Source organism: Periplaneta americana, chromosome 8, assembly GCF_040183065.1.
Source record: "Periplaneta americana isolate PAMFEO1 chromosome 8, P.americana_PAMFEO1_priV1, whole genome shotgun sequence".
Lineage (NCBI taxonomy): Eukaryota > Metazoa > Arthropoda > Insecta > Blattodea > Blattidae > Periplaneta > Periplaneta americana.
Genome location: NC_091124.1, coordinates 84,265,665 through 84,290,182, shown reverse-complemented (window position 1 = coordinate 84,290,182; position 24,518 = coordinate 84,265,665). Strand labels below are relative to the sequence as shown.

At 34.0% G+C, this 24,518-nt stretch overlaps 1 protein-coding gene across 8 annotated transcripts in view; it reads left to right on the top strand.

Annotated features, from left to right (window-relative positions):
* Positions 1-5,082: 5,082 nt before the first annotated feature.
* Cox10 (Cytochrome c oxidase assembly factor 10) overlaps positions 5,083-24,518 on the top strand; it is a 54,656-nt gene continuing 35,220 nt past the window's right edge. For 3 of the 8 annotated variants that reach the window (XR_011333443.1, XR_011333442.1, XM_069833130.1), the window contains exons 1-5: positions 5,084-5,233; positions 5,538-5,672; positions 16,234-16,504; positions 20,920-21,115; positions 23,098-23,273. Coding sequence is in view for 4 of the 8 variants with exons in the window: in XM_069833130.1 (XP_069689231.1) it covers positions 5,586-5,672; positions 16,234-16,504; positions 20,920-21,115; positions 23,098-23,273 (730 nt within the window). In the remaining 4 variants the exon portion in view is untranslated. Of the gene's footprint in view, positions 5,334-5,537; positions 5,673-16,233; positions 16,505-20,919; positions 21,116-23,097; positions 23,274-24,518 lie in introns of all 8 variants that reach the window. The other 5 variants (XR_011333441.1, XM_069833127.1, XM_069833129.1 and 2 more) reach the window with 4 other exon arrangements.

Genomic DNA, 24,518 nt, shown 5'->3' with positions numbered 1-24,518 from the left:
ATATCTGAAGATGCCCTAAACGGCGAAAACGTTCATATATTGTTATTAAATAGCAAATAAACATTTGCAAGTTTATATGCCTTAAGATTGAAATTCATTAAATACTTATTAATAATTTACCAGGCATATTGATATAGAAAAATGAATTGTAAAAAAAAAAAAAAAAAAAAAAAATTGATTTAAAGAAGCTTGGTGAAACTGGCCGTCAGAGTTTATTAATTTATAGATTAAATTAAAATCCCTTTTAATCTTAGTATTTACTGTAATTGGAAGTAAATATTTTTTAACTTCTAAATAAGTGAGGAAACTGTTAGGAGATCACATTTCCCGTCTGTAATTAATAACTTTTCGTGGAATCCAGTTTGATGTTGTAACGTACACGCTCTTCAGTAAACTTAAGGGAAATTAGTTATCTCCATTAAAAGAAAGAATTTTAATTAAAATTAGCTAGATATAATGAGGACACAGTACATATATGAACATATCCCCTGAAGTCATGAAAAAATTTAATCCAATACTCGTAACATTTCCTCTTATTAGCTCTGAGTTATCTACAGTCTTTTCTTGTAACAATATACTACTAGTCGCGCGATAGAGTGGTGTCCTCTTATTTCGATCTTAGAGGCCAGTTGGTGGACAGCAGCTCAATTAAACAAGAAATTGAGAGAATAAGAGAAGTCAAGAAAGTAAGAAAATATAATCGGGAAACAATAAGAGAGTAAAAGATTAAGGCAGTACATAACAAAAAAAAGAGAAGAAGAAATAAATTAAGTAAGAAAATAATGAAACGAAGAGGGAAATAAAGGAGAGAAGAAACAGGAAAGAAACAGATAAAGTGTGTGCTTTTTGTTTGTAACACTTGCAGTTTCCTAAAATTTGCCTAGGAAATTTGGTAGAGTTTGCCAGCTGTTTCGTATACTTTACCTTACCTCAAAAGAAATTGTTCATGTGTGATCTTATTTCACCTTCAAAGTCAACTGACGATACATAGGAAATTTCCTTGTTCCCAGTTTGAACCAAAGACGTTATATAGCAGGTCTGAACCCCGTGGGGTAAAATGACGAGCTAAAAGTTCTCTCTTTTATTAAAAAAAAAAGTTCCAATATTTAGAGAGGAGATATTACTCATCAAAACAAGGTATGAAAGTTCCACAAACATGGGTTCTAAAATTAATATCTTCTAAGAAATGAGAAAATGTTTACCATTACTGTAAGAGCACCATATCTTCTACAATATCAAATTCTCAACACACAGATCAATTTCAGAACACACACACTATTTGATACAACTATTCATCACACGAACGCACCCACACAACAGGCAGCGAAGTTGAGATGGCGCCGAGACACAGAAGGCTCTGAGGATGGTGTCAAGTAGCACCGAAACAGTTGTAAGCCGCACATGCTTACATAATTAACACAAGTAAGATCACAATTTAATCAATTATTTGTAAAATAAGCATATCGTATTTTCTGTTTTCTCCTATGGAATTTTAAATGTTTTAAAATTTTGTTTTCATGACATAAAATAAAGGTCATTATTGTTTATGTTTTCTAGGACATTAAATTGAAATGTGAGTGTGGAAATATTTCTTAAGGTGTGGAGCTTATTTTAAATGTTCTAAGTTCCTTTCTTTAACGTAAAATGAACTTTTTTCAGTTTCCGTTCTCTGACACAGTTTAAACGGTATATTATTGTATTTTTTCTTGGAAATTGTAACTTACTTCTTAATACGTATGTTTAGTTATAAGCTGATTACGCGATGTCCACTGTAGATCAAATATATGCAATTGTCCAGAGCTGCGAATTGGTGAGAAAATCTTGGAATTTTAAAAACAATGTACATAACAATCATCTCCCACTCCCCTAGTCAGAACAAGATAGGTGAAAGAGCAATCCAACCTATTGCGCGTTTCCTACTGATTACAGCGTTGCATGATCGCACAGTTCATGTCTTTGAAAATGCACGTTTTTCTGGGAAACTACTCAAAATACAGCAAAATGTTATTTGACTTGAATCATCCATCAGAATAAATTACATTACTTACGCAGATGATGTAATTATATTAGCTAACACCGAAGACAACTTACAAATGGCAATTCATAGGTTATATCAAAAAGCAAAAGAGTACAATTTAGAAATTTCTATACACAAAACAAAAACCATGGCCTTTATTGGTAAAAATTCTATAAGAACTAAAATAGTTATCAATAACTCTGGAGTAGAGCAAGTAAATGCTTTTACTTACCTTGGCTGTAATCTCTCCTATATTCATTCTCGCGATATAGATAATAAATTAGCCAAATTTCAACAGCTGCTAAGAACAATTAGAAATACACTGTTTAAGAAGGTCCGGCAAGACACAATTTTGAAATTCTACAAAACAATGGCCATTCCAACTTTGCTATATGGATCAGAAACTTGGACTCTAACAGCTAGTCAACTGAAAAGAATAGAAGCAGCTGAGATGAGATTACTAAGACCGCTAGCAGGCTACACTCTCTATGACCATAGATATAATGAAGACATCCGACAAGAATTAAATATCGCAGCCATTACAGAGACAATCCTCAAGTATCGGAGCAACTGGCATGAGCATGTTCTACGGATGCCAAATGATAGATTACCCAGGAGATTATTAAATTACAGACCCCTTGGATACCGAGATCGTGGACGCCCGAAGAAGCGTTGGAGAGACCAGCTTTTCAGCTGAGACGGAACAGGCAAAATGGCCTAAACCCTGATAGCTATTGACGATGATGATGACGGTTAGGTCTACTGGGTGTTCAGTTCAAAGTGTGTCATGGCTCGCTGTATGCCGTCATGTGGCTAGCCGATGAGCCTAGAGAATTCAATCTTCCTATATTTCCGCAGAGGTGTATAACCTATGAGGCAGAGAAGTTGCCTAGCAAGTACGGCGTTCATTCTGAAGCTTACGTACCGATACGTACGGTAACGCCGGTAGTGGCAGGAATGTGAACTGTTTGGAAATACGTACTGTCGGGATATGGGGAGAGGGTTAAGACGATTACTTACGTATTTGTTGACATTAACTTCGACGGTCAACATGGACACGGAGCATTTTATTTGTGTTGTGGAATGTTACCGTACGCAATCGATGATGACAAATACCCTGCGTACGACTTGCCGGCGCAAAACACAGTTCGAAAGAGGTTATGGTACCACACAGACCGTACAGACCGCCATCTGTTGCTACGACGTTCAAGTTATACCGTACACGTTCTCAAGTTCAGATTGAAGAACGCCTTAAATAATAGGCAACTTCTCTGACATATAAGCTGATACTCGCTTCAAATCGGTGACCCAACAACAGTGACGTCATGACACACTTTGAAATGAACATCCAGTATACTGTATATTGCAACTCACTGTAAGATATTCAGTAAACTTACATTCACAGGAATAGCTTCCGTTAAAAAAAATAATACAATTTTTATTCATTTAGTATGCTGTTTCTTTCGATAGCCCTTACTGAAGGGCAGCTACCCTTGTGGGATTTATATATTAGAATTAGGCCTATATGGGTTAGAAATAAAAAATTATTGCAATTTATAATGAATCAATTTTTGCGCTAATATTGTAATTTGCAACGTATCATTGTACGTGTTTCATAAAACTGTATTTACAAAGTGAAACGGCCGACTTAGAAATGTTAGATAACTTGAATGCATCGGAAACTTCAAATACTGGTACCACTCTCATCAGTGGTACCGTATTTAATCTATGGGGTACGCATCTCACTGACTAAGTATGTAAAAATACTGACATATTAATTATTTTATTAGGTTATCCTATAGTTGTTGAAAATTGAAGGGTTCAGAGCCAAAGTGGGCCAAGCGCCATTTATTAAAAACGGAGAAAGCAAGGGTTAAAGTTAAGTTAATACCATAGTTTAATAAAGATTGACATAGCATTTAGTTTCAATGTTTATACTTTATATTACTTGCTATATGTTTCCATTGAATTATAGTGATAACTTAATTTTAACCCTTGTTTTCTACGGTTTTAATGAATGGCGCTTGGCTCACTGAAACCTTCAATTATTGCAGCTTTTTTTTTTTTTTTTTTTTTTTTTTTTTTTTTTTTTTTTTTTTTTTTTACGGAGGAGGAACCCAAAGGCTTTCACTGCAACCTGAAGCATTATTGTAGCCTACATATTTTCTTTCACAATATCAACTACTGTTTTTCCTTGCTTCATGATGATATATCCATTACTATTAAGATTGCGGTATTGCATGAATAACTATTGTATGCATAATAATAATAATAATAATAATAATAATAATTTATTTTGTATACGTCAATCATAATCTTTTGTTACTTATATAATTATTGCAATACAGTTTGGGGATACAAAGGTAAAATATATATATATATATATATATATATATATATATATATATATATATATATATATATATATATATATTGGAGGTACGCATGCATGGATGAATATAATATACAGTATACTTATACTATATATTCGTCCATGGCAGGACCTTATATGTATATCGTCGTTGATTTTATGAGACCTCCTTTGTGACAGTACTGAAAATAATTTTTCAGAGAAAGAAAAAATGAATTAAATATCAACAGAATAAAATCAATAATGATGATATTGTATTCATCCGTTGTCCTGCTCTCATACTTATTGTAGCGAGTAATGAAATATCTCGTCAGATGTAAACCTTTTTTCTTATGAAGCAGAGTCCGTGGATACCCACGGATATCCGTCCACGGACTCTGTTATGAAGAAGAGCTGTTCGACAGCGACATCTAGCGACCGTGTTATGAAGAACTTTCTTCTGTTTAATATCGAGGGGTGCATAGTGATCAACATACCAACATAACGAAGTGATTTCCCTACGTTAGGGCAATTTAGTAAGAAACATTGGTACTTTTAAATAAAACACTATCGCTATGCGAATTGCTCCATACAGCCAGCGTTGCCAACACAGCGACTTTATAGCTAGTTCTAACGAGTTTTCGAGCTATGCTGGCAATAGATTTGGTGCCCTAGGCAAGATCGGTATATAGTATCGATCTTGCGGAATAGCGACTTATCCAATCATTTGTTGGCAACACTGCATGCACCGCACAGATGCTCACGGCCGTGTCCTGTGTGGGGCTGTGAGGGTCATTGATAATATTAATAGGCGGCATGTGGAGGGATGTGTATAGTTGTATTAGATAGAAATATAATTGTGAAAGGTATGATTTTCTGTGGATAAAGTGTAGATCCTTATCATTTTATTTTGACGTTTTTAAAATATGATTGTGAAATGATTGACGTAGGAGTACATTGACGTAGGTACTTGTACAATTTTATAGCTTGTTTAAAATCTTTATTTGTAAGAATAAAATTATAGATAACTTAAATATTGTCTTCTGTGAATTAATTCGATAGTCGCTACTAGTGTCTAACATTTTGAACTCTAATCCCAGTGTAAAATGTAGGAAGTTGCAATTGTCGATAAATATGAACTTGTAAGCCTACTAAATTAACTCTTTACAGAATGATCCAACATGATAGACATCCTGAACTTCTAATACAGTGTTTCATATGATGTATATAGTTTTATCTTCAATATGGAGATCTCGGTGCAGGTCATCTTCCATAAACCGATCCTTTTATACTGCAGTTTTAAATGTAAGTATAGCATGTAATATTGAATACTTGTCTCCTTTTAAACACAAGTTTTTTTCTGTAACTGTAGCTACCGGTACTCATACTAAAATTAATAGTTCAGTATACGATACCCTTTTTCTCATGTCACTTGTCAGATGTATTACAAACATTACTATTGAATATATATATGATGAATAATGTTGGTGTTTTCTAATGCCAGGCGTTTGACAATAAAGTCATTTAACCTTTTGCACTCCAATGTTTTTCAAAGATATTGTCGTGATCAGCCACTGAAGCAGAGATTTTGAGGTGCTCCGAATCCATTTCTTCATTAGAGTTGCACGATTATTAGATTTGTTGGTAATTTGCTAGGAGACGTCGTTGCATATAGACCACTTTTACACTAAACCTAAAATTTGTTTTTGCAAGATATTCTAAAACCTAACCTAACATTTTCCTTAATCTGTGACAGGTTACGTTACGTTAGGTTATTGTTTTAGTATACGTTGTATACACTAAGGTTAGGTTTAGTGTTAAAAGTTGTCTATATGCAACGACGTCTCCTAGCAAATTTATTACCAACATTGGAAAGAAATATTTGAAACTGTTTGCATGTTCAAACATTTAAAAATGAAAGTAGAAAATCTCTAACCTAATCTAATCTAAACCTTTCGGGCTTAATTAAATGAATTAAGAATTCACTAGAAAGCAGTGTATTCGTAATTCTAAGTGAGCTACATAAACTCCCAAATAATGATCATTTTACCGGAATGTTTAGTAATTAGCCTACTCACAACTGTGGGTAAATATAGCCTACATAATTTTAGTTATTAAAATTTTACCTAATCTTCACTATACTTCTGCTACATTATCGCAACTTTCCTTTGTCTACCCAAAGGGTTATTGTTATTTACTGTGTGCTTCCAGGAACTTCGTACTATTTAGCAGGCCGAAATTATAGCCTTTCAACTTTTCGCCTTATTGACCACACTAAACTTTTTCGGGTGATGTTCTGATCATTTCTGGTTCTTCAAATTTGTGCTCCCTCTTTTTGACCATGTCATAAGTTCACTTCTCTTCACTTATTTTACATGTAATTTCAACGTGTAATAAATGCAAAATTTATTTAATTCTTAAACATAATTTCAACACATTTCTTTGTGTACCAGTAATGATGCATTAATATACAGTAATCAAAACACAAGGAAACATTTTAAGGGGACACTCAACTTAAAAATTGGAGAAAAAGTGTCATAGAAATGAAAAATTAAATTTCTACACTAATTTACGTGACAGAATTAAATCGATACGCAGAATTCTTCCCCTATTCATTGAGAAGTCACAGTCAAATGCACGAAGCCAAAAAATAAAAAAATGATAATTAAAAGTGATACTTCAATTAATGATTGATTAAAAATTGAAATATTTTTTATTTTGAAAAGTATTGGATCTAATGAGCTGAGATTTTGCATGTTACTTTCCATGTATATATTAAACTTGTTCTTCAAATTTGAAAAAGATTGGTCAGATAGGAAAAAAGTTCCAAAATATAGTTGAGTGTCCCCTTAACGTTATACACTGGCAAGTGCTATAAAACTACAGCGATCTTAAGGATTTTTTCAAATTCAAGAGAGAAGTGATAGTAGGCAAGCCTATATTACCATTCTCTGGCCATTTATTAGCCATGGATTGTTGAAGTAGTAAATACCTTGCTTTTGCTATGAAAGAATTTTACAAATCGACTATATTAGTTGTAAAACTGGTAAACTCGTGGATTTAATCTAGGACGGCAAGACCCCATCTCATCATTTCTCCCCCCTTTCCTAGAGCCACTTGCGTAGCTCAGGTGGTAGTTCATTTGCCCGCTGTTTCGGAGTTGCTTTTAGATGTGGGTTGGAATTCCTCTTGTACCTGTTACCTGATTCGGGTTTTTCCGAGTTTTTCCCACCTATAAGGCGAATGCTAGGTAATGTCATGGCGAATCTTCGGATTTGTCTTAAATACCATCTTATCATCACCAATTCCATTGATGCTAGGTAACCTAATAGGCCTAGTTGATATGTAACCAATTAAAATTAAAATAAAAATTCCATCCCATGTCATCAAAATATGACTTCGGCACTTTGGATAAACATGCTATACCTATGTTGAAACAGAAGCCTCTGTATAAACTCATTAGCCTCTTATGTATTCTTAATATTAAAGGCCTAATTATAATCCCTAGGTAGAAGGGAAAGTATTATCTCTATCACTTTAAATAAATAACAGAAGCCATTTGTAAAGAACACATCTGTACACCTGAATAGCCTACATCAACTTGTATTTTTGCAGAAATTTTTATTGAACATTTGGTGACTCTCAATGGATGAAAATGGACAATTCACTGACAAAGTTCTAATTGAATAACAAATTGTAGAAAATCTCCATGAATTGCACCAGCAGCCTTCACATGAAAAAATTTTAATTTCTGTTGTTCAATGTCGTCTGGCTTAATAAAGTCTTTTTTTTTTTTTTTTACATGGGCCTGGTTACAACTTTCTTAACTTTCCTAGTGGCAAAATATTCAGAGGTTGCTTTGTTCCACTAAGAAAGTGTGACAGCTCATAATAGTGGAAAATTACTCATTCATTCATTCATTCATTTATTTTATTCCATAGATCTTACATGAGCAATGAAGCTTTAAGATGTGGAACATGTCAACATTTTACAATATTACAATTACAATTTTTACAAATTTTTATAGTTTTACAATTTAGTAATTTTCTACAATTTTTACAATGTTGTACAATTTTTTTTTACATTTTTTTTTTACATTTTTTTTTTTTTTTTTTTTTTTTTTTTGGCGAGATGTAGTGAGATGAAATGAGGTCCGAGGATTCGCCAAAATATTACCCGGCATTTGCCTTTTCGGTGGGGGAAACCTCGGAAAAACCCAACCAGGTAATCAAATCAAAGGGGGTAATCAAATCAAAGGTGTTGATGCCAAGGACTCGCCATAGACCATCCAGCTTCAGTCCCACGGCTGTGGAAAACCTCGGAAGAAACCAAAGTCCAAAGGGGGATCCAACCCAAGCCCGAACGCAGCTCCGGAACAGCAGCCCAGCGAGTCTGCCGACTGAGCTACATCGATGGCTCTACTAAAAGTATACAATACATAGCCAATCAGATTATTAAATTTACAAACGCAAACGATCATTCATAAGTTGAGCTATATTATAATACAAAACAATTTAATTAAATTTAAGGTATAAACAATTCAACCAGTTGTGATATACAGAAATTGATAATACATATCATGCAAACTACTTCAAGTTACAAACACAAACAATTTATCAGTAGAGCTATATAGATTACTATTCAATTTAAAGCATATACAATTCATCGGCCAAAACTATACAAATATATACAATACAAAGTAGCATACTTTCATTAAGCTATACAAATTTGTGCAATTAATATCAAGTAGATTAATTCAATTTATAATCATAAACAATTCATCAGTTGAGCTATACATATTACCATTCAATTTACAATAGGTCTATATACAATTCATCAGTAGAGCTACACAGACTAGTAATCATTTTAAGAACATATACAATTCATCAGCCAAACTATACAAACATATACAATCAAATTAGTTCAATTTACAAACTTATTTTCGTTAAGCTATACAATTCATATGAAGTAGATTAATTCAATTTATAAGCTTAAACAATTCATCAGTTGACATATACAGTACATACAATTCATCAGTTATGCTAAACAAAAAATACAATACATAGTAAACAGATTAAGTCAATATAAAAACATATTTTAGTTGAGCTATATAAAATTGTACATGTCATTTAAGTAGAATAATTCAATTCACAAGCATAAACAATTCATCAATTGTGTAGAAGGTATGAGTATGTAGAAATTTGGTTAATTCTTTTCTGAACCTTTTCTCGTTGTCCTTCAAATCTTTAAGATTATTAGGCAGTGCATTGAAGACTGTTATACATGAATAGCGAACTCCTTTTTTAAAACAGCTTAGACTAACAGAGGGTAGATGAAGATCTGATTTATGTCTTGTATTAAAATGATGAATGTCTTGATTAGTACTGAATTTATCTTGGTTCTTAATATACAGCATCATTAGGGAAAGAATGTATTCACAAGGTAAAGTCAAGATTTCTAAGTTTCGGAAGATATTTTTACATGAGGTCCTTTTATGCACACCGGCCATTATTCTTATAGCTTTCTTTTGTAAAACAAAAACGTGTTTAGCTTCAGACGAGTTACCCCAGAATATTAATCCATATTTCATTACAGAGTGAAAATATGCAAAGTATGACATTTTAAGTAAGTTTATATCACCAATAGTAGATAAGGATCTTAATGCATAACAGGCAGAGCTCAATTTACGAGTAATACATTCTATATGCGTTTTCCAGTTCAAGTGATTATCCAATTCTAAACCAAGAAACTTTGTGCTTATAGATTCTTTGAGATGAGTTCCATTTAATCGAATACTGTAGGAAACCTGAGCACTATTGTGTGTACTAAATTTGACTGCACTGGTTTTATCAACATTAAGTGCTAGTTTATTTGCATGGAACCATTCATTCATTAGATTCAGCACTGTATTAGAAGTGTTTATAAAATGATCGTATTGTTTGCTTGAAATAATTACACTTGTATCATCTGCAAATAAAATTACATGGGATGAATTGTTTATGGTCAAGGCTAAATCATTAATATAAACTAGAAACAACAATGGACCTAAAATTGACCCCTGCGGAACACCATGTTTAATATTTCTAAATTCTGAATAAGTAACTTTATGACTATTTGGTACATTTATTTCTACTTTTTGTTTTCTATTTGATAAGTACGATGTAAACCAACCCAACATCTCATCTTTAATACCATAAAACTTCAATTTTTTTACTAATATACTATGGTCTACACAATCAAATGCTTTAGCCAAGTCACAAAAAATCCCACCTACATGTAGTTTCGAATTTAATGAATTTAGTATTTCATCCACCAAACTAAAAGCAGCATTCTCTGTCGATTTTTGTTTTCTAAATCCAAACTGTTCTAAAACTAATATATTGTTGGACTCCAGGTAATGATATAATCTATTATACATAACTTTCTCGAACACTTTTGAAAATGTTGTTAATAATGATATGGGTCTGTAATTAGCAATAGTACATTTATCTCCCTTTTTGTATATTGGTTTTACTATTGAATATTTGAGTCTTTCTGGAAAAATACCACATTGCATTGACAAATTGCATAGATAGCTTAACGGAGGGGATAATATTTCAGAACAAGCTTTCAGAACTTTACTTGGAATTTCATCATATCCAGAGGAATATTTTGTTTTTAGTTGTTTTATCACATGCATGATTTCTGCTGCGGTAGTGGGAATAAATTTGAGACCTAAAAACTCAGTGTTAAATGCATCAGTTAGGTAACCAAGTGCAGCATCTTCTGGACAATCTTGAATGTTTAAGTTCTGAATAATATTTATATAGAAGTCATTAAAATGATTTGCAATTGATTTTGGGTTATCTATTTTACTATCATTGATTTTAATGCAAGTAATATTTTCACTCTTTGAATATCGATTAGTTTCATTTTTAATAATATCCCAAATAGTTTTAATCTTATTATCTGAATTTTGTATTTTTTCATTCAGATACATTTTCTTTGCATCTTTTATAACTTTTGTCAAAGTTTTACAGTAATTCTTGTAGTAATTAAGAACATGAGGATCATCACTATTCCTACTCATTAAATATAGATTCCTTTTTCTAGCACATGATATTTTAATTCCTTGAGTTATCCACATGTTTTTACTTTTACATTTTTTCACCACCTTGACTGGAAAACATTCATTGAAATAATTCGTAAATGTGGTGAAAAATGCATTAAATTTAGTATTAATATCAATGGTATCGGTACTATATACATTTTCCCAAGATTCATTTTGTAGACATGTATTTAAATGATGAAGAGATTCAGCATTTATAATCCTTTTTTTTATTTTTAGATTAACACTTTGGAATTTTTCACTCATATTGAAAACACTTAGAATTTGTGCATCGTGATCAGACAGGCCATTGACTAATGGTACTGTTGAATAGGAATTCAATCTACTTTTATCTATAAATATATTATCAATGGCAGTACTACTTCCAGCTTGTGTTCTGGTTGGAAAACTTACTGTGTGACTAAGATTATAAGTTTCAAGAAGTGAGTTTAATTTTCTTTTACGTGAGCTTTCTGATAGATAATCTATGTTTATGTCACCACAGATTACAAATTCGGTATGTGGTTTATAAAGTCTTTTCAATAATGAATCTAAGTTAGTTGTAAATTTCTTATAATCTCCCATTGGCGCCCTATAAACACATAAGATAATTAAATTTGATATCTCATAACCAATTTGTATTCCACAGATTTCAATATCTTGTTCAAGGCAAAAATCAGATATATCAATTTTACTAAATAATAGATCCTCTCTGATAAAAATACAGGCACCCCCTTTTTGGAAGACATGTCTACAGAAATGAGAACCTAATACATATCCATGTAAAGACAGTTGTAGTATTTCCTGTTGCTTCATATGATGTTCAGTTATACATAATATCTGAGGTTTATGCTTTTGAGTTGCTAAAGAAGTGATCAATTCATCAGTTTTTTGTTTTAATCCCCTAATATTTTGATGAAAAATAGTTAAGTTACTGTGTTCATTACTAGAAACATCAGAGCATTTACAATTTAGTTGAACTTGTTTCAAACACCTTACTGGTGGGAGGTTTAACCTAAAAAAGGAGAAGCCCTAGCATTAACTAACACAGGAATATTACAACTCTGCTTTTTAACATGGCTGCCTCTGATGCTATTAGCAATAAGAACCGAAAGGTGCTCCTTGCCTCTACCATTCAGATGCAGGCCATGTGACGTATATTCATACCTTCTTATAGGGCTTACATCTATCAAACCAATGTGTGATGCCCCAGGTCTCATCAGAGCCCGCTCAAGCCGCACATTCACACTCCGCACCCTCCTGCGAAGATACGGCTTGTCGTACCTGCTGAAAAGACTGAGAAATCCCACATTGGTATGGCTGCTCATCTCAATTATGTTGTTGACATCTTTCTCAATAGAATAGTTACAATCGTTATCAATACTATTACCTGGCCCACCCACTATAACTACATGATCCCTCTTAGAAAAATCTGAACTCAATTTCATCATATCCTCAACAACATTCTTGAGAGGAGCATTAGGCTTACATACACTAGATACTTCAAACTCATCGCCCAGTTTCGACTTCAAAAGTGAGGAAATACCTCTTGCATGGCTGCTTCCTAAAATCAATACTTTACTCCTACAATCATTAACCTTATCTGTTTTCTGACTTACCTTTACTAGTGTCGATACTGGGTCTGAGTTCTCCTGATCAACATTCATTGCTTGAAGAGCACTGAATTTGTTGGTCAGTTTGATTGATGCAGCATCATCCGCAGAGAAACGTCTACTCCTAGATTTGGAATTCTTCGGTTTCATCCAAGTGTGAGATCTCCCTTTATTCGAAACACTAATGCTATCCTTCAAAGCTCTCAATTTATTAATTTCACATTTTGCCTCATCTAATTCCAATTCTAGGGCTCTGATTCTCTCCAGTTGATCGCGCATCTTTCTATCATATATACAATCACTACATTCCCAACTACCTTTGTCAACAAAATTATCAGGATCTATATCTATACATTTCCAATGAAAACAGAAATTACAATTATTACATACCAATCCTTTCACTACAATCCTTCTACAACTACGACAGTTTCCAGACAGAGCAGCCATAGCACACATTATGTATATACTGTACCTTATTTACAAATTCAATTTCACTCACTTTTCAATTTAATGTACTTACGTATATTAGTTTTAGGTTATTTCCACCCTTTAGTATCACCACACTATAATATTTCAATAGGCCAACACTACACTTTATCACTTCACTATACCACACTTTTCGACGTTGAAACTACACGACACGTCACTGCACTTATATTTCGGTCTAGATGAAACTTCACTATTTATGTTTTAAATTATTTCTACTTTGAAGTATCACCACACTACAATATTTCAATGGACCAACACTACACTTTATCACTTCACTATACCAGTGGAGGGTTGAGACATCACTGTTCCCAAACTAGATTGGTATTATCTGGCCAGCAAAGTCTCCAGTTTATAGAGAAGTGTTTTTGTTTTTCTCGATAAAGAGTAAGATTTGTGTTCATTATCTGTGAAATATTGAATATTGAATATGTATTCTTATTTTAAAATAAGCTTTTGAAACAGAAAAGAAAAATACAGTAGCCTGGATCATTCGACTGACAACCATTTATGTCTTCCTTGTACTCACGCTAACAGATTAGTACACATTAGGTTTGTTTTTGTGTGTACGTGATTTGCCGCTTCCTCAATACTTACTCCGTAAATTTAATTCCATTTAACGGAGTCTCAGTTTCTTTCTTAAAATTCCACACCTAATTATTACTTTAATTTTACTTATTTCAAAACAAATTAAGAAGAGAGTGAAATTCAAACATATAGATTACTGTCCAAAGTAAATATGCATTGTCCGAGGTCTTGTAATACTTCCTACTGTCTAAAAATGCACCCATCTACATAACATAATTTTGAAACTAACCCAAATCTTGGCTAAAGTATCACCATTCTGAAAAAATGTATACATCCGAATAAATAACATAACCTAAGTACCTACATAAACTCTGACCCACACTGTCAAAATACTGTTTCATACTGTGCAAAACTTATCAAGCACAGTAACATAAGTAGGCCTCTTCTAGACAATTCTGCCTGCTCATATTATTAATAAAAGCCAAAGAAATGCATTTGCAAAAATTTTGATGGTACACATAAGTATTTTGATATAAAATGATAAGTACAAAGTACAAGTAAGAAGATATCTTGGATTATCGTGTGTTAAATTTAAGATCCGTGTTTACTGGACTCTCTATAGACTTAGCTACGTTATGTTGCCCACACTCAGAACATAAAATCCTTTGTTTTGTATTTTAATAGACCACAATAAAGCATGAGCAGTATCTTAATAGATATAATTGTTTACGGACTTATGTTCATGGAAACTTTTGTGTTTTGTTTTGGCCAATAATACTTCCTGTGAAAATATGAGACACTCAGAATACAAGTAGTGCAAATTGATAGAAACTGTTACTGAGATATTCATTGTTTTAGAAAAAATCAAGTACGAAAATCAGTAACACAATTTTTCATCAAATGTACATTTTTTTATAAACACAATATCCTTTTACCTATAATTACCATGGGGATATAAATACCTGCAACAAATTTTATGGCTGAAATTAACTAATGGGAAATAAATATTATGCTATACTTTTATTTAAACACCTGTGTCAGCCTGGGTAGCATAATTGATATAGCGCTGGCCTTCTATGCTCAAGGTTGCAGGTTCGATCCCTGCCCAGGTTGATGGCATTTAAGTCTATTTAAATGCGACAGGCTCATGTCAGTAGATTTACTGACATGTGAAAGAACTCCTGCGGGACAAAATTTTGGTACACCAGCGATGCAGATAGGTATAACCTCTGCAGTTGCGAGCGTCGTTAAATAAACCATAATTTTTTTAACCTGTTATATCTTAAATTTGAATTACATTCACGTTTCTTAATGAGATTTGTTTACATTTAGATATAATGTTCAACATAAGTTTGTTTTAAAATGTTCAACTGTCATGAGCATGCACACATCAACTTTACTGTTTGTGCAGCGATAACTTTAAAAACTCTGACTACTTTCTGATTAAAGTCGGGTGTTCTTGCAGCATATCAAACCATTTCCTGATAATCAGAAAAATTTGTTGATCAAGTGCAAACCAATCTCAAATCATATTAATGGTTGCGCATTAAGATAGTTCTATTTATTTTTATCTACTGGACTGACACATACATACTTTTTTGCATTAATATTTTATGTTTCTATGCTTATCTATATGTGGTTATTAAAGAATACTGTGAAATTTAATTACATCTTCAGCATACGAAATAGATAAGTTATTTTACAGTATATGAGTATGAATTAATTTCAAACAGATTATCGCTGGTCATGCACACTAGTTGAAGTTGGAACAGTTTTCAAACAGCTGTCAAACCACTTATGAGAAGGAACATTGCATATAGAGTGTTAGTTGGATGGCCTGAGGGAAAAAGACCTTTGGGGAGGCTGAGACGTAGATGGGACGATAATATTAAAATGGATTTGAGGGAGGTGGGATATGATGATAGAGACTGGATTAATCTTGCTCAGGATAGGGACCACTGGCGGGCTTATGTGAGGGTGGCAATGAACTTCCGGGGTCCTTAAAAGCCAGTAAGTAAGTAAGTCAAACCATCACAAACTCGCTGCAGAAACAAACCTATAATGTACGTTATTTTAAGTTTATGTTGAATTCTTATTACAGTATTTACTGTGGTATTAATGTTAAAATACTGCTTGGTGCATATATTTCCAGTACTCAAACAAGGTATCATCCCCAATTGCTGCAGCATCTACTGCTCCTGTAGTTGCCAAACCACGAGAAAGTGCTAGTCTTAAGAAGGAAACAGTAATATTAACAACCTATCTTCATCCTGAAATTGTATCGAGTACCTGTAATGCTTCAGCAGTATCATCTTCATCAAAACGCAAAGTAGTTCCACAAGACAAGCAATGGCACGAATTGAAAACAGACTACTCGAAGATCTCACAGCATTGCCTTATGCTGTCAAAAATAAGGCTTACATGTAAGTACAGCAATATTCTTTTTTATTTTAGATTACAGTTCCTTAAATTATCAGTTATCGTACAAAAGTATGGGGATGGTTTTAAAAGAAATAATAGTTATTTATCTTGTAAGTGACTAAAATTGATCATTATTTCGCATGTGAAATAATAAGCTATTTTTTAACAGTTGCTAACAGTTTGATAAACAATACATTGTGCTACTAGGATAAAATAAAATAACTGTCTTTTGTGGATAGGGGTATATGGATACTTTGGTAGAAAAGTATGAGGAGGATGTCTATGTATTGTTTATTAAGATAGCAAAAAGAGAGTGTGAATTGAAATTCAGTTGTGTACAGTGAAATCCCTCTTAACTGGCACCAAACGGAACAGACTAGTTCTGGATACGAGATTTTGCCTGATAATTGAATATATATATATATATATATATATATATATATATATACACACACATACACACACACACACACACACACACACACACATATATATTTTATATATATATATATATATATATATATATATATATATATACAGAATGAAAGGGAAATAACCTTGCAGATTGAAAGGGATGATAGGGTACGCTTAAATGAATAGAAAACCTATATTACATTTTGTGATTAACTGCATGGTTAATTAGAAAATTAAGTTCGAAGTTCCAGCAGTTTGGCAACTTTGCCGCTAAAAGTCTCCTTTCGTATCGCAATACAGATGTAAGAGTTCAACAAACTCAGCATTTTCAGAATCTCATGTAAAGATAGCTCTAAGTGGATTTATTAAATTAATTTTCTGTTGTTCAGACACTTGCAAAACTGTTTGTTTGCTTTCTGCTGAGTTTTCTGTCAACATATGGCCATTGCTGCAACTTATAAATAGGGAGCCTATATATCGAGGAATACAAGCAGCAAGATGACACTGAATTATAATGGAAACAATTAAGACACATATTAAATTAGTCACGATTTAAGGAAAAACTACAAAAGAACAAAGAAAAGAGGACCCTATGTGTAAGTAGTTAGAAAAACATATTATTTAATAGTATGACGTTTAAAATATGCGGATTTATAGAGCATAAACATACGTATTTTTGTTTTACTTCCTAGAGTAGGTCAGAAAATGGAAGAAGTGGTGATGCAATATAACCTAGGCCAGTGATTCCCAACCTTTTATGAATGGCGACACACTGTACTGAACATCCGCTATAGTGTGACATACTTATTTGTTTTTATTAATAATAATAATAACAACCAGTGCTTTTCTTCTGGAGAAAAAGGTGGTGGAACTCTGTGTAGAATATTTTATAGTGGACGGGGAGATGATTACTGTTTACTGCACGGTACTTTTGTCGTTTTTTAAGCTCTTTTTAGTCCAACTAAGACTTTCAAAATCCAAGTGGAATTCAAAGAAAAAGTTATATTAAAAACCTAGTTATTCACACATATTTCGGTTTCATGATGAAAAGTGCAAGAAAAAGGTTCCGGAACGCCATTCAAGCGCATTGCACCAGAAAAAAAGCAATGATAGTAACTTCTTTATAGAATCAGATATCCAGTGTTGTAGATAGGTCAATGTTAACATGCAAAAAAAAAACAAGCAGCAACTTGAGTGGCATTAAAAAAAAAACAAAGGTATGTATCAAAATCTATGCTGAATGTCCGATAATAGATTTTTATTTTCGTTTTTGGAAACTCACTTATTTGAATTAATGTGAAGTCTGCGCTTCGTCGGTTGCACAGAGTTTCTCTATATGTGGCCTTATGGTTGACAGAACAATAGTTAATCATTTTCAAGATGCAGCAGTCTGTTCCTTTGTTTAGATTTCACTATTTTCATGGTAGAAAATGCTGATTCACACAATTATGACATTGAAAACGGCAGTTATAAATATTTTGTAGTTTATTCGGCACCATCGACTGATTTAACAAAAGATTTCCGCATATAAGACAAGTCACTCGGAATTTTGCCACGTCACATAAAATTATATTGCCAGTATTCATCACTATATTTACGAAATGCAGTACGTTTTTGTGAACTCTGAAGGGAATTTTCACTCACATTATTCGAATTAGCACTGCTGTCATCTAACCCAGAACTTGATTCCGATTGTCTTTTTCTAATTAAAAATTTGTCCATGATAAAATCTAAATAAACACTTTTGATAAAATAGTCGCACTATCATCCGCTCACACGTATATACTGAAACTGATCAATATGTTCTGAAGATTCTAAACTCTGTTTATTACAAGTGAAAAAAGAGTAAACAAATTACTAAGCATTGTTGCAGTGTTCACTTTCATTCGAATTAAACTGAGCATTGTTGCATATGTTCAAATTTCATTGGTAAAGTCTGTCTCAAAATAAAATGTACCATATCAAAGACTTCTTTGTAAATAAAAAAAAAAATTGTGTTGTAAAGAGCCTTTCTGGATGGCATAAAATTTATTTTTCAATTTCAAAATTTTGCAACACACTCCATGGGGCTGTGCGACACACCTGTTGGAACCCCTGACCTAGGCCTATATGTCACTTAGATATCCCACTCTTAATTTTATCACACTCTAACTTTGTCACCATCCCCCTTCTCCTGGCAGTTACTCCCCCATCTAATCCATTCTAAAGGTAGGATTACATAGAGGGAGCAATGTGCAACATGTAGCATAGTTCGTGATTTCCCAATTTTAATTTTTTGATCAATGCTGCCTTGCTATAACTGCCATATGCATCATTACTGTTTACACCAAAATAGCAGGTTCATTTGTCAACAATGATGTCACTTTCAAAGTTTCTGCTGCAGTTTATTCGATTCTATGAGTAGATTCTAATCTGAAAGGTAAACAGTGTTGAAGGAGATGATGGAAAGGACAAATGTTCAATGCGGCAATACAGCTTTGGTGAATGAATTGAATTATGATGTCTGAGATCTATTTACAAATTTTACAAAAATGTCAATATTGATTTCAACAATTTACTTACACTTATGTCACCAATAATAACAGAACTGGATACAAACTATCGCAATAGTATTTCAGCTTGGCTTTTTGGTTAACTTTTTGTTTTCGCTATAAAACGAGCTGTGCAATGATTTCATCTTGCTTTCAGCTCTTCCAAATTGGAGGCTTTAGAAGCAAGCATTACAACAGATGGACAAATGCAAGACATTTGCCAGAAGAAAGTGAGATTACCCACAATTCATTTGTTATGAATGACAGGTAGGATTGGAAAAATGTTGATAGCAAGGTGCTGTATTATCCATCTCTGAGGTTCAAATCCTGGTTGGGACAAGTTACCTGGTTGTTTTTCCTGAGATTTTCTCCCTCAACCACCTGAAGCAGAATTGCTGGGTCACTTTCTGTGTTGTGCCTCGGACTCATTTCATCTTCATCTATTATATTCAATAGTTTCAGGTCGACCAGGAGATCAGGTAGACATGATACTGTGATTCATCTAGAGATGTCATCTGTCTGGGGGAGCTGCCAGATCCCAGAGAGACATAAGGGTTTTCATAGTGGACTATGTAGCTCCCTTGGACAGATAGCATCATGATGAATCGCAATATCTATAGTGCCATGATCTTCAGGTCAGGATGCAGCAGGATGTAGTACGTGAATTGTGAACAGATGCCATTGATCTGAGGAGGCAACAGAACATCAACAGGGAGGCAGAGGAGTGTTCCTGCCTACGTGGACTCAATCAGAATTGGGTGCTTTAGCTGAATTGATAAGATGGCACCATGCAATGAATTACGTACCAGTACTCATAGAAATGGACTCCAACAATATTAGGAGGTTGCACAATAAGCCTCAGGATGAGGTGCTAGCCTTTGGGTCCTCCTGAAGGAAAAAAGAAAGTGCTATATTACATTTATGTCATCCTATTGAAGGCCATGAAGCACACTGGCTTATTTAAATCACGTTTTACCATGTCTGCGTTACAAGAACATCCCATTTCATTCTGTTGTTTTTGTAGTTTAGATTGCGAATATTCCAGAGCTTTTCATGAAGTCTGTAGTCCTCAATAAATTCAAGAGTTTTCATTACACCACTCCATTTTGTCTCAGGTGTCCATAAACAGCATACGCAGTGATAGAAGAAAACAAAAGAAGAACGATATATGCAATTAATGCCTCATGGAATAGTAGCTGCTTCCCAAGTCATTCGGGAAGCCTTGTGTCATTGTGTGGAAGAGTGATTTTTGTAGCAGTCAGCATTGCTCTTGAATGCTGGAGAGATTTGCAGCATGAAAAACTATGTATACCACATTGTTGTTGCACATTGCTTCCTCAGAGTAATTTCACCTTAATCTTGTCACAGCTCTTAGCCTCTCGTTACTTAGCTATCTGCACATGTGTTCATTTCGTGCAGAATACCCAAAGTTTTCAAATGTAGTATACTAATGTTAGTTGATCTTGTTACAGCTTTAGTGGTGATGACAACAATGGCAGGTTATGCTTTGGCACCGGAGTCTTTCGACCTGACAACATTTGTCCTCTGCTCTGTAGGAACGGGCCTGGTGTCCTGTGCTGCAAATTCTGTCAATCAGTTCTTCGAAGTTCCTTTCGACTCTCAAATGGCACGAACCAAAAACAGAGTCCTTGTTCGAGGTCTGCTTACGTAAGTTTATATACATTAATACATAATGAACAAAGAATACCCTTACAAAGCGTAAAGTTTCTTTATTTGCAGGGATAGCTCGAAGTTATCTATTTGTTACACTAGAGTCAACTGAGAGTGCCTGCATGGTGAAAAAATACCACACTATCACGTGCTTCAACACAAGACTTTCATTTTCTTATTATTTTCTCCAAGTTCAGGGATCTACTCAACAAGTACAGCGCATCAAAAATACCTGATGGTTTTTTAAATTTAATATAAATCATACCCGCTGAATGTGCTGCTGTAAATAGTGAGTGTCCCTGTTTTGTGTACTGTTTGAAGTTTAGCAGAGATGAACTATTAGTATAGATTGGAATTTTTTGTTGAGTTCAAAGTGCAAAATGTGGGATTTTCAAATGGGAAAATTGGTGTTTTCAGTTGAATTTTTCGGTATTTCCAAAATACACAGCTTTAATAGCACGATAAATACCCTAGCTTTCAAAATACATTTCAGAAAAAAGATTGACACTTTCTGTTGACAAACACGGAATATAGACAAGGAATATACATACCACTCAATTTCAAAATTATAATGCAAAGTAATTATTTAAGTTAAAAAAAAAAGTTATTGCATACAAGAAGTAATATACACATGGTACCACAGTACGATCAACATAATCTAAAGCACCGGTAGTTCTTAACCTCAATTTTGTTCTTTTCTCAATTTATCTTCTACAAACTATTGAGATTCATCCAATGACATGAGAATCAATCAGGAATGTATTTCAGTCCTGGCGAGCGCTGGCAGTGCCAGAGTACTATTTTTAGAGGCTGAATGGTCCAGGTTACTTTTATGATTTTCATAATATTATCGTCTAATTTTGCATTTATAAGAAGTCGTATTTTATTCATATTTAAACAATTTCATAATGAGGTCTACTCTACAGACCTGACCTCTGTATCTAGATTCGAACCCATGTATCTTCATCTGACATTGCATTAAGTATTCCTGCAGAAGTGGTGGTGGTGGTGGTGGTGGTGGTGGTGGTGGTGGTGGTGGCGGCGGCGGCGGCGGCGGGGGTGGCGGCGGGGGTGGCGGCGGCACCAAAATCTCAGAGCCAGGGCACTTTTATTTAGAAATATACCATTGTGTACAATACTATGTTTCCAGTCACCATGTTTAAATAAAAAGATATCCACCCAATACATAAAATCTCCAACCAATAATAGATAAAAAAGGATGTAAAAGTTAAAATACATATCAATGGCTGAGAACCAGACTGTTCTAAGTCCAATTTTTTATAAGAAAGAAATCTGTGTTTCATTGTGTTACAGTTCTTGTCTGCATATGTGAATCGATCAAAATTGTAAATATTCCTTTCCATAAGGTTGCTATGAATTGGCAACAGGCCATGATTGTTTGGCCAAACACCTGCATAGAATTGGAATATATCAGTCCCCTAACTGCCCATTGTGCAACTCAAACCAAGAAATGGATTCGGAACACCTCAAAATCTGTGCTTCAGTGGCTGACTATGATAATATCTTTGAAAAATATTGGAGTGCAAGAGGTCAAATGACTTTATTGTCAAACGCCTGGCATTAGAAAACAACAACAACAAGGTTGCTATGAAGCTATTCCAAATTGTTTCATAAAGCTTTGAATGTCAGGAGCTTAAAATAGCTCTCCTGAAAAAGAAAATAGTAAAATGGACTTGGAACAATCTGGTTCTGGGCCATCAATTTTACATTATTAATTTTTTTTTTTTTTAATTTTCGTACATAATAATGAAATGATTACAAGTAATAATAACGAAAAATGAAATATCTTTGCATTATAATATATATGGCTTTAGTGGGGGATTTAAAACATGAATGCAAAACTGAAAAGTGCTCTAAACTGGAGTCCATTATACTGGGACAATATTGTATGTACATGTACGTCTGCATACAAATACAACTTATCTGTGAGAATAACAACTGCTTGTTTATTTTTGTAGGCCTCTCCACGCATTGACATTTGCTGCAGTTAGCAGCACTGCAGGCCTCTCTATCTTGTACCTGGGTGTTAATGGTCTCACTGCTGCACTGGGAGCAACTAACCTTGTCCTCTACACTCTGGTGTACACCCCTATGAAAAGAATCAGTATTCTGAACACATGGGTTGGCTCTGTTGGTAAGCAATTGCGTTTCAAACTGCTACTCTTTTGTTCCATTGCAATATTTTATGATATTGGTTTTATGATACTTATTTGAACATGTCTAATGTAAACTTTCGTTTATGGGGAGGTTAAGTTTGGGTTTCTTGTATAGCTGAAGTAGTGTAAGGAAATACATTGTTCCTTATTTCGTGGGAAAGATAAGGAAGGTCTATAAATCAGATCAGCAAAATTCCACAGCCTCAAATATGTAAATACAATTTTCTCTTCTTACTGTTCTGTATTCTGTACATATTTCTTTTCTTTTTCTGTTTCGTATTCTTATCTTTTTTCTCTCCTGTTTTTGTTTCACTTCTTTTTGTTCCTCTTCGTCTTTCTTATCTTATTCCTCCTTTGTCTTACTGATATGCTTTTCCTTTTCTTTCTCCTATTTCTTACCTGATAACAGCATAGCCAACCTTTCAAAATGTATTTTCAGGTAGGCTAGTAGTAGCACAAGGATATGATGATGCAGAAATTGACAGAAGAGTATGATAAATAGGGATTAAAAATTAATTTTGAGAAGACAATTTATATGAGATTTAGTTTTACAAAATAAGTGTGTTTTTGTGTTTGTGTATCTGTGTGTGTTTATGTGTCTGTGTGTGTTTCTGCTTTTGTATTTGTGCATGCGTGTCCAGTGCCTACCCACTTTACTTTATGTGATTCGAGTTCCGCATATTGCGGATAGATGGCAGGACTGTGACCCATTTTCAAGTTGCAAACCTCTTTGGCGTGCCATGCTGTGCACCATGTGTATCTGTGGAGAGTTATGTCATGTACTATAGTAGTAGTAGTATTTATTTATTTAACCTGGTAGAGATAAGGCTGTCGCTCTAATTTCTGGCAGCCAGTCGCGTTGCAGGTCGGCTACATTTAAACGTATGCATCTTGTGATTCACTGAGGAAGACGTTATTCATTTCTTAAGGCTCGATAAATAGTTAATATAATCGCCTGCCATTTTGGCTCTTTCGTTGGCATTCGCAGAAAGCACACGAAGACGTTATGTGCCGCTCAATTATTTTTTGCTGAATTACAGTGTGTTTGATTTATTATCATAGGAGCTACGACATGATAATGTTTAACAGTGTGCCAAATAGATTCCTCGTATGGTAGCTCAGCAATGAAAGAACAAAAATGGCGAACGATACTACCTACTTAGACTTTATAGACCCTTCACTTCCTAAGACGTAAGCAAAGAGGAGGAGTCACGCCGGGAATA